Consider the following 12,333-nt stretch of genomic DNA (forward strand, 5'->3'; position numbering starts at 1 on the left):
CTCCGCTGACAATTCAACCAAATGTCTTATTTGATTTTCTGAGCGCTTCCATAGACACGCGTCGATAGATTACTTTTAGTGTCACGGATTGCTTTGAACAAAAATCGGTTTTAGTTTTATTTTGCAGATGATGAATGTAAATCTGTAAATATACTAGTGCTGTCACGATGCTAAAATCTCAAACTTGATATCGATACAAAGGTCAAGGTTTCAGAAAAAAGACTTACCAAGTACTTTCTTTATTAGACTCTGTGGTCCTACTGTGTACTTATTCTGCTCAGGATCCTTTTAAAACTGTTTAGAAAATACCAAATTAAGTCCGGTTTGTGATTTGTTTTTACTGCCGATACTTGCTCAAAGGAGTATGCAATTTTAATATTGATTAGTATCTGATTTCCAATACTTTTGACAAACCTAGAACTTGAAAAAACCCCAAAAGAGACAAAAAAAGTACATTTTCAGAATTATTTTATTTACCGTATCTACCAGAATACAAGTTGCACCAGGCAAAAAATGCATATAATAGACATATTATATAAACATATTTAAGTTGCACTGGAGTACTTGGGAAAATGTATTTGATCAAATCCAAGACATCTCATCTTGAAATGCAATTTGAAATAATAACAGACTAAAGAACGTGGTGAACAGGTGTACGTATGCTAATATAACACCTTCAGATACATCATGCACAGACAACCAACTGTGTCTGGTATGTTAACGTAGCATATGAACAGTTATTCAGATAACTATAGCATAGAGAACATGCTAACAAGTTTACCAAAGCATCAGTTTTACCCCAAATCACTAAATCCATTGGATTCTTCTTCCTCTGTGTCACTTCTAAACAACTCCACAAACTCCAGAGGTAGAGGAAGTGCAGATTCTTCTTCTTCGTCGCTTAGAGCCTAGAGCGCCCTCTTGTGGTTGTCAGTGTGAAAATAATCAACATGTAAAATGCAGTTGCCAGTGTGAAAACAACCAATCACATATAAGTTGCACCTCAGAACTAGTTTAAGATCACATTGTATATTCAAGAAATTACTACAATTTTGAGTTGTTCCATTGTCTAAAATCGTTTCCTCAGTGACAAATTGAGTTGGACATTTCAGTATCGCAGCAGTACCTATGAAATATAAATACACATTCTCAAATCAGCCTTTTACAGCCACGGATATGCATTAGATAATTCCCACTTGTTTTCGTTTGTTTTCTGGCCTTCTCTCTCTCCCGGCTGCTCTGTTCTTCTGTTCACTTTGTACTGCCGCGTTCTATTGACAGCACATGCCATTAAGAACAGCAGCAAACACACTCCACGAGGAAGCAGCGTTGTGCACGTCCATGCCTCTCACTCAAAAGTCTGTGAAGGATGCACTTAAAGAGCTAAAGAGCTTCAGATGAGTGAACGCACGGTTGAAATGCATCCACTCGAAACCAAAGTCCAACACATGGAAGATGCAGGTGACTGGACACGGCAGAAATCAGGAGGAGACGTGTTGTTTTTTGTGTGTTTTTTTTTTTAATTAGGCTGTGTAAGGCTGTGAAAATATTGTTTTTGTTTTTGAGATAACAATCATTACGTTGGCGAGATAAACACCAAGGAGACTACATCAAGACACGTAAGTATAATTGGAAGAGTAAATACTATTGTCATAACTCTGGTGACACTCATTTTCAAACGGCAAAAGGAGGAAGTATGCTTTAAAATATTTCTAATTAGTCGGCTCTTACAAAAACTTTGGCACATGCATTTTGAGCCGATAAAACTGCAACTACAGCTGATATGAACACTGAGTACTTTCATATATCTGTACACAAAGACCAACATTTGCATATCATAACATTAGTATGATTTCTATTTCACAAAAAATGCCCAAATTATGATCATTTTGACCATCCCAAACATAGTAATCCCATTCACCAGTGCAGCAAAGACATCATCAGGCAGTAGTTGTCTTACCGTGCTCCAACAATCAGCTCGTTCTGTCCGGGGTCAAAGGTGAGCTGGGAGTAATCCACCGTGCCCTCGGCCTTGAAGCGTGAGAACCATGGCTCCATTTCTGCCAATCACACCACAGAACACAAAAGCATTAGCCAATCAGGGCCCAGGATTTATGACGGAGGATGACAGCTGCACATGAATTAGCTGCGTTCAAGACGGCCGTAAATTTCACACAGGACGCTCGTAGTGATGTTTTTAAAAGTGAAATTTACAACCACGTCTGGCCCATCTGCTGTGTGCCACACTGTCACCAGGATTAACCTATTTACATCTAGTTATAAGCCTTAAATACCACTTGTTTATTGTGTTTATCACCACAATCTGAACATACAAGAGTTATTTAAACAAGAATTATGTGCGCTTGACAGAACTGCAATGCCATGACATATACGTGATCCTCTACTTTGTACTTTTACTGGAGTAATACTATTTTTAAGCAACGTTACTGTAACTTGAGCACAATTTCTGGTGACTCCATATATCCACCGTCCTGTATCACTTTCAAGTCTAAATCATTGTGACTCTTCTGTCAAACTCAATAATACACCTCGAGTCCACAGCAGAGATAGACCAAAGATAGTCCGGAGACAGACTGTGACATCTTATCCACTGCATGCCTGTTGTCATGGCGCCCGGCCCATTAACCCCTGACCAATCGAATGGCAGGGTCTCGGCTGGTGCCCTGCCTGTCTGCAGTCCGGGCACTCGATAGGATAAGTTACTCCGGCGAAATCAATCATTCTCTTCATCACTTGTCATGCGCTTGTAACGGTTTTAGTTTAATAGGACATATTCTGTATTTGGGGAAAAAAAATATGTGGTGTTCAGTTACACAAAAGGGAAAAGTGTAAGAGTGGAGCAGCGTTGACAAGGCGCACACAGAAGATAGTCATTTATTGTCAATAAGAAAAGACGACTTGTTGCTTTGAAGAGTGAGAATATCAAAATGAAGATCATATTGTGAATGCTGTTTTGAAGATATGCAACATTTGAATATCGAGTGTATTATTTATAGCAACAACAAAAAAATGCTACAAAAAGACCTGATTAAAAATGAAAAAAAGTAAAATTTCAATCAAAAAACATGTCATTATATATATATTATATAATCTATACTTTGTCTGGTACTTTTGAATACTTTTTACATTTTTAACAAATAAATATTGCTGAATTTTGAATTAAGAATCAGACATATTTTAAAATGTTAAGTTAGAACACAAAAAATTAAAAGGTTTGAAAAACAAAACGTATTATTTAGCTCTGTGTTTGGATATAGATAGGCTATAGAATATAATATATGATTAAAATTAGCCCTCACAATTTTCCATTCTGTGAATTTCCTGTTTAATTTATATTATTTCTCAGACTAAAGTGCCTCTCTGAACCTCCGGTCCGTGTCGTCATCGTGATGCTGTCACTGTTACAGCGGCTCCTCCTCAGACTGTGTCTGATCACACACTCTGTCTCTTCTCCATCGTTAAACCTCTCACACTAAAGTTATTTTGAGGAAACATGTCTCAATTATTACATAACTTTGTCATTTCTGGGTCTTTTGATTAAAGTTTACAGACTGTGCCGTTAGAATACACATGATATCATAGTTTTAGACTGAAATTGATGGTACTCAATGAATTGGCCGACACTGATACTGGGCTGATATATCGGTGCAACCCTCGTAATAAAGTGATATTTCTGCCCTTTAATTAAACTTTTCACATTAGTCTGAAAATCAAACCTCAACTAAAGTGTTAATCAATTGAAATGCAGAACTAAAATAACCACAACAAAACATAAACATTGCAACAAAAAATCAATTATTGCCAGAACACAACGAAATATCAAAACACAACTAACAGAAAACGCAAACAAGTCCAAAATAAAACTGAGTTGAACCAGAAAAATAACCTCAAAATACAGATATTTTCTTATTGTGGGCTAGATAATGTAGTGTTGTGTAGTCACGACTTCCATTCATGGTAATAGTCGGCACACAGTAGTGATTGTTACAAAGCACTTGCACGGCAGTGGTTGCTACAGCGTCTCTTCATTTATCACTCCCATTGCGAGCTATTTCTGAACTTAATACATCACAGCCTTCCCTTTTTTTTCAAATTTACCAGAGAGCTTTCCATCTCCTCCAAACACATTATGGGCTGTGTTGAAGCGCACCTGTCAGACACTGTTTCATGAAAGCGGCGTTCTCTCCACTGACTGCTGCTGAGAGGACGCACTCCGGGCTCCGTGACAAATATGGGATTTTGGATTCAAAGGGAAACAGAACCGAGAGGAGCTTTCAAAAACATCAGTCTTTTTCTAGACTGGGAATGCTACACGCTAAATAGCATTGTTGTTCGACAGGCATATAGAAACTGTGAACACTCCAAAGCCTCACAAATGATAAAATTATGGCAGCTGTACGAAAGCCTGAAAATCCCATATAAAATGTCTATTTGTCAATGATTTCTTCGTTAAAAGGGACATGTTAGGCAAAATTAGCCCTTAATTAGCGTTTAACCTGGTTATAACGATGTTTCCTCGTCATTAGATCACTCGTTTTGATTGATTTATGCATGTTTGAATAATCCTGTAACTGTAAAAAGTATCAAAAATCAGGTGGTAATCGGTACTAAAACTAGAATTGAAACTAGATACTCATTTCAGAATCAATACTAGAAGAAATCACTTCAATGGGACAAAATTTGACCTCTCCTGAACAGTTTTAAAAGGATTGTGAGCTTTAACACAAATAGTATAACATCACAATATTTCATAAAGGAAGTGTTATTATATCGTGTTCAAAATGTGAAAAAGAGCAATATTACGTATATTAGGTATCGATAATCGGTATTGAAAATGTGATTATGTTCCTTAGTACAGAATTTGACAGCGCGACTTGCAGATTACAACTGTGGCTTGAGAGCTCAGAGATCTCCCGTTTTCACCTAACTCTTATCCCCGCCCACATCCTTGTACTTAGCGATATTTTTTGATGAATTTAAAACTTCAAGTGACACATGTTTCGATAAAAATTTCACATTGATACATAACATAAAACCAATCTGCTGGTTGTTATGGCGAAATGTCCCTTTGAAGCTTGGAAGTCAGTGGACCTGTTTTAGAGCAATATTACGGTTTACAATGAACAACATGTAAAATGATGATTTACTTATGTTGTGGTTCAATAGAATAGTCAGTAATTAGCAAAAACAATACGACATTTTCCTGAAAAGGTGAATTATGAGCCAAAAAACAAAACAAAACTATTCCTCATACAATTTCTAACAATAAAGCAATATAAACTATTGCCACAAGGTGATGATTAGTTTTAGTGGATACTTTATCACTTTGACACACTGTATAACATCCTCTCAGTACCTAAAGCTAAACTATATCAAATAAGACAAACCTTCCCTCCACATTCCTTTGCAGCAATGGCTTCAGTCTTGCTTATTTGAGTTTAGGAGTTCTGGACGTGCCAATCTCTGGGCTTGCTTTTAGTGCCACTGAAAGGGATTCCTGGCATACAAATGCAGCCAGCAGCCCCTGAGGGAGACACCACTCGGAGAACTCGGCAGCTCCCCATAAATCTGCACCGTCTCTCGCACTCCACCACCAGCGAAGGGGGGACGGGCGAGCGGGGGGGAGACGGGGGAGCGAGGGGGAGACGGGGCTTTAATGTGAGGGCTTCTGCTCTGGGGAAAAGGGGACTAGAGGAGGTGAGAGTTTCATTAAACTAAACAGGATTTACGGGCCTATAAGAAAGACCACCAAAGTGTCATACAACATGCAGTAACTATAAAGACGTTACTGTCTGTGTTCTAATGTCTGTTTATGGCACGGAATTGAAAGAGGATAAATGTTGAGTAGGAATCTAACGTAATGCAATTCTCACAGTACTATGTTAACAAGGTATTTATTTTATGGAAAGATATTTATTGTGATCTTGTGCAGAGACTAAAAAAGAAAAAATAGAAACTAGACTTTTTCCTGCCTTGACGAGTCTTTGGTGTGAACCATTATTGTCATATTTCAAAGATCAAAAAGTGCTTAATAACTGTTATTTCTTCTTAAAAGAAATAGAGCAAAGGATCATGATCTTTGTAGTTTTTTTTAGCTGTTACAACAAAACAGTGCATTTAAGCAAAGTGACTTGCAATTCGATACATTGTGTCAACCCATGATATTATTGTGGGACGATATTTTACAACAATATTTTGCTTAATGTTATTTTAAAGGCACAGTATGTAACTTTCTGAAGGTGAAACGTCACCTGCATAATTCATTGGAAATTGAAAGATACATTTGATGCCATTCTGTAGAATCACAAAGCAAAATTAAAGACATTTCCGTGGAAACAAGTTAGAGGCCAAACTTATGAGTCAGGTTTGCGGTTTACAGTTTTTTATTCATTTGTAGCACAATGAAGCCATCTAAAATGAAACAAAAATGCTTAAGGTTATGTATTACTGGTCCTTTAAGAAGTAGCAGCAATAGTTAACCTAATAAACTCAAGGCTAAAATCGTCTTGAATTAAATCCTGTAAATAGAGGACCAGATGTTAGAAAAATATGATGAAAAAAATTGAAATTATTCCAACAATAATTCATGAATCTTTCGCTGAATCCCATATGGACACACGCAAATAGCACATGTCTCCAGGCTGTATCTGTAACAGTGGCCAGTTCTGAAAACCAGCTTTTATGAACAATACACTTTACTTTACCAAAAGAAAGATTCATGCAAAGAGTCTTCCATGTTCATACATACAGTAATGCAATCACATCTGCACATTGTATGCAAAGAGCTGTAGGAATGAACTGATTGACAGCAGTGGAACCGACCGGGATGATACAGTATGTCTCGCTCGTCTTTGCTTCTTCATCCCCTTAACCCTACATCCCTCCTCGCCCTGAAATAGACCACACCATCACGTCACGTTTGTTAGTCCTGGATTTGACAAAAATGACAAGAGTATATAAATATTTACAGCCGACATCAGAGGCCACGCCAGTCTGCAGTCTGGCAGCCTGGGAACTCTAGTGCTCTGTAGCTGGCAAAGCGAACGGCGATGGCAACACGCACGAGCAATTCAGAAACAAGAGCAAACGAGTGGAGAGGAGGTGGCAGCAGGCTCTTGAATGAAAAGATTAATTATGTCCAAATACTAGAGGCACAAGTCAATGAGGGAGGAATTTGTAAAGAAGGCAATGGCTTTCAATACTACAATACAAACTGAAAATCTTTGACAACTGGGCCCAGAAAGTTTGAATAAAACATTTTACCAAACTGTGAATTTTATTTTTGTAATTGTATTTTCCCTCAACACTCTCCTTGACGTGATGAGGAGCTGTGCAAAAAGAAACTCGTGATTTGATGCTTTGAACGGACTTGATAACCTTTAAAATGGTTCAGTGGATCAGAGAGAAAGAAACTTCTTTTGAAGACTGAATTCAAAAGTGCATTGACTGAAAGTTTAAAGAGCGAATTATTATCTTTTTCATTTTATTTTTTATTTTTCTGGCCCGTAGGCTTTATTAGACAAGAGAGGACAGTTTGAAATGGGGGATGCTGTAAATTGTTGGGATTCAAACTCTCGACACTGTGGCCGACTGCACCTGGAGCCTGACATACCATTTTTACACAACTTTACCCTGATAAAGCTGAACTTAATCCGTTTGAGGACATTCTGGTGGAGAAAGATGTTTTCATCAGAAACACAAAATGGAAACATTTACCGTGTCATTTTTGAGTGATTCCTGCTCTGTCTGAATAATTAAATATTTTCTCTCAGCTCATGGCATGTTTTGGAGTCTGTGTTTGGACCAGTCAACGATTATTTATTTACTCGACAACTATTTCTATAATCAATTGATCAATTGTGGCAGCCCTACAAAATATACAAAATGTAGATGATTTTGTCAAAGTAAAAGTGACGTCAAAGCCTGCTTTAAAGGCATTTACGATTGTATTCTTTATTGTTTGTTTATTTAATAAAACATTATGAAAGACACAAAGCATTTATGATGCATTATAGTCTTTCATAATTCTTACAGAAATGTTGAGCGCATACGTTTTTCATCTTACCTACATTACCAACTTTACCACATATTATATTATCTGTGAAGTTCAATACAATTTTAAGAATAGAATATGTATTTTTTTCCTCCATCCTTTGTTATCACTTTGCAAGTTCCTATGTTTGTGAATTCTGTTCAATAGCAATGGCAATAAACCTTTTCTGATTCTGTTGAAAAAAAAAAAAAAAGAACTGATATTTCTACCCTGAAAAATCGAAATAGTTTCTTATTTTTTAGTTGTAAAGGCATAAAAAAAACATCAGTATTTAGATCAGATGTCAGTTCATTGTTTACCCTATTTTGCAGGAATATTGAACATTCTGATGACACATTTGAGCTTAAAGGTGCATTATGTAATTGTTGGTATATTTTCAAAGATACGTTTAAAGCCATACAGTAAAAAGTGTTACAGCTCCTTTAAGTAAAGCATATGGGTCCGAACATAAAGGAACATAGTAGCCGCCGTTACACTCTGTCTTGAGGTATTTTCCATAATAAATAAAGCTCTTGTCCCAACTGACCAATTAAAACGTGTTGGATAGACTTTGAAGCCCATTCTGTTCACGGATCGATCATATTTGTTTTTTTTTAGCGCCTGCGTCGTTCTCATGTGGCGTTGGGGGTAGATAAAACTCGCGGGCTTTGTGTGCGGCGGTAAAAGAGTAAAAGTGGCCCCTCCGCAGAGACGCGCCCCGCTCGGCCCGTGAAGCTTGTATTTATTGCACACTTTATAACCTTTAAATGCCTCACAGCCTCCACCAGGGGCTCTCGTTAAGTGTGCTTTACTGATGCAGACGTCTCCAGGGTTTTACACTACAACAACACAACCAGTGCTGATGAGTCCTGGAGGGGGAGGGAGAGTGGAATATATTTCATTCTCATTTAAGAAATCTGACAGTTACAAAAGAGTGTCCTGTTTGTGCCAGTGTCAGACCAGGATACAAAGACTAGCTGTTTTTAAGTAGCAATTTCGACTAACTTCTACTGTCACTTCTGAATAACTAATTGTGTTTATGTGTTTTTTAAGTTCCTATAACTGTCTTAATGGTTAGAATGATATCTTCTGGATCACTTAGTCACATATTATTGTGCGTAATTCCTTGTTTCCTGATAGTAATTTTGTTTATTTATCCAACTAATGTTAATTTTAAGTACTTACATTCAATTTTAGTTATGTTATTTTGTTTTTAAGAACTTCTCTTTTGAATAGACCTTTTTGAATCCTCATCTATAATTTTTTATACTTCTTGGCATTCATATTCTTCAGAAACACTCGGGCTTGGATTACTTCCTGCATATAATTTCCGCAGGGAAATGAGATGCACGGGGTGCAACGGAGAAGACGTCAAATCAGTATGTACAGGAAATCCTGCTCGTCTCTGTGTGGACCGTTTGTGTAGTTACCAATTTTTACCAAACAGGAAAAATCTCGTCCATACGGACACGCGAGGTATCATGTTGGCCAAAATAAAGATATTTCACAGACCTTCGCTGAGCTTCTGTCCCCCAATGTCCACAAGGCCCCCACAGTTGAGTGTTTGAAGTTTTGTATTAAATAGTGGTTCAGTGGTTCTGAATCTTTTAACACCAAGTACCACCAAAGAAAGAAGAAGGCTTCTCGAGTCCCACTGGATCGGGTCAATAACAGGACTATTCCAGGCCTAAATAAAGGATAAACCAGATCTTAAATATTGCCACAGTAGAGAAATTATTCAAGAATGAGCAAACAGTGGAATACAAAATAAAATGTACTCTAAACAAGCTTCTGTACCACCAATGGTACACGTTCCACAGTTGAGAAACACTGTGCTATAAATAAAATGGAGAGAACTGCTTTTGTTCTCTGCTGTTGCAATGCAGCAAATTTCATTGTGAGACAAATAAAGGTTTTTCTACTTATCTCTAGTTTGACCTTTTTCTTTTTGAAGTGTTCACTCCGTTGGAAAAAGGGGCCAGAAAGTAATACTTCACACTGCATATCAAGCAATTAAGTGTTCCGCTGAGAACAAGGAGGTCTATTCACTTTAGCAATTTGTGAAAAGGCCACTATTTTTTGTTTGTTTTTATCATTTGTCGATTATTCCCTCTCTTTTTCTTTACAAAAGTACGTTATACTAGCCTATGGAGGTCATTTTCCCTGCACAGACTTCCACCGGACTCTATATTTAGACCCGTTTCTGTGAAAGTATGGAGGCTTTACCTTTTGGGGATCACATTCTATATAGTTTATGCTAAAACGATATTTCTTTCACAAACCCAGCATTTGTCCAAACCGCTGTAGAAAGCAGAAAGTGGTCTTTACGGGCCACTATAGGCTCGCACCACAGTAGCACTTCTGTCAGACAAGTGTTGTGCCAAATCAGAATTACCCACAATCCCGAGAGGCACACCCATCCACAGCGAAGCCGCAACGATATACAGACAGAATGAGGAGCTGTCATAGTAACTCGCACACTATGGCCTTGGACAGTCATGACCACAGCCAGACCACAGGCTGAACTCCCCCGAACACGTCTGACTCAACTTCTGTTTTTAGCTCCGCACAAACTGTCCATTGATTACGGGACATGACAGAACCGCGGCTGAGTGAAAGTTAGAACATCCCCTAGGATGTCATTCTCATTTCATCAACACATTTTGCAGTTTCCGTTACAGCTAAAAAGCGAAATCGGTCTTTTGTGCGATCGGCTTGTAATGTAAATGTGCTAAGATTTTCCCAATTTTCTGGGGAGAAGAAAGTAGATTCCATGCTGGCAACAGTAAATCCTCGGCGACATAGTGCTCAGTGATCCACACATTGATTTGGCAAAGTTTTGATTCTTCTGCCTCAGTTTTGAGCCTCTTTTCTTTTTGCATACAGAAAATCAAATCCAAACACAATCCAAAACATATAAACGGAACAATTAAGTGTCTTGGCATGATCCTCTCCAATGTGTTCCAGGACAAACTCCCAGACTCTTAAGAATTCCTGTATATCTCCTTTTTACATATAAGTAAGTGGGGATATAGTTGTAGTACATTTGTCAACAAGCACAATACCATAAGATACTTTTGTTGCTTTTAATGTAATGAGACATCATGTCGTCCTAATTTACAGTGACAAGGACTGAGCTCAAGAGCACATTTCACCAGAGAGGAAATAGCATCACATATTTCCAAAGAAAATCAATATATTTCAGAGCATTACCACAGATTTAAGTTTTTAATTAGATGCCCTCCCTGACACAGTAAACATTCAGCCAGGTATGAGAGAAGACATCGGTGGCTGGATCATCAATGTAAGCTTAGATCAATTAATAAAACGAATTATCTTTGGTCTAAAAAATTGATAATCTAAATATGTACAAATATTTTAATTTTGACACATATTTTGGCTCATTGTCTTGGTCATGTTGTGAAGCTCAATTCACATTCCTCTGAGAGGGAAAGAGAGTGTTTGTTTGCTTGTTTGTTGGGCACAGACGGACAGGAAATGGGGACAGCATTGGTCACACAGCAGAAGAGAAGCTTAGCTGGAGACAACAGAAAATGTGACTCGTGAAAAAGACATTTGACAATAAATATTTGCAACAATGTTTTACTGAACTTGTTGTTATTAAAACAAATTAAAGGCGTAATGGAAGATTTTTTGCCGATTTGAGAACTCAAGCGGAAGTGCGCATGCGCACTGCCCCCAAGCGGAAGCAGAGACAAGCCTCGCGGTTAGACGTGCGTTTGTTTATTAGCGCGACGGATCGCATCGCATCTCTCGTCTCCCGTAGATTTCCGTCTCTTCTGAGTCAGCTCGAACTGTCTTTCTCTGTCTTAATTTTGTCCTGTACACTGAGGGAACTATATTATGATAGATCCATGCGCTTAGACACAAGGAAACGTGCTGCTCTCCTGGGGACAAGCCAGAACGAGGCAGCAGGTGAGCGGTAGGTGCGTCCTATGATTGATACGTGGCAGGACTAATCGGCAGTCCACACCACGAGGAAATAAGACTCAGATTTGGGCCAAAAAATGGTCCATTCCACCTTTAACATTACCAACTTCACGTTAATACTTCAACTCTAACTCTAACTCCACCTGCTCGTCTCCATAAAGATACTGTACATACGTTTAATGCCATACTCAGTGTTGGGAAAGTTCACTTTCTACATGAACTAGTTCAGTTCATAGTTCATAATTCAAAATGTTGAACTAAGTTCACAGCTCCAAAAAATGAACTAGTTCAGTTCTTTCTTTTTTTCAATATTATGCTGTAATTTTACT

General features: G+C 38.0%; 1 protein-coding gene across 2 annotated transcripts in view; it reads right to left on the reverse strand.

The window, feature by feature from the left end:
* sema5a (sema domain, seven thrombospondin repeats (type 1 and type 1-like), transmembrane domain (TM) and short cytoplasmic domain, (semaphorin) 5A) overlaps nucleotides 1-12,333 on the reverse strand; it is a 216,660-nt gene that overhangs the window by 115,517 nt on the left and 88,810 nt on the right. For both annotated transcript variants that reach the window (XR_011927715.1, XM_072450696.1), the window contains exon 3: nucleotides 1,961-2,060. Coding sequence is in view for 1 of the 2 variants with exons in the window: in XM_072450696.1 (XP_072306797.1) it covers nucleotides 1,961-2,060 (100 nt within the window). In the remaining variant the exon portion in view is untranslated. The remainder of the gene's footprint in view (nucleotides 1-1,960; nucleotides 2,061-12,333) is intronic.

This window comes from Eucyclogobius newberryi, unplaced genomic scaffold (assembly GCF_026437365.1).
Source record: "Eucyclogobius newberryi isolate DKJ021-1_F unplaced genomic scaffold, fEucNew1.0.hap1 SCAF_18, whole genome shotgun sequence".
Lineage (NCBI taxonomy): Eukaryota > Metazoa > Chordata > Actinopteri > Gobiiformes > Gobiidae > Eucyclogobius > Eucyclogobius newberryi.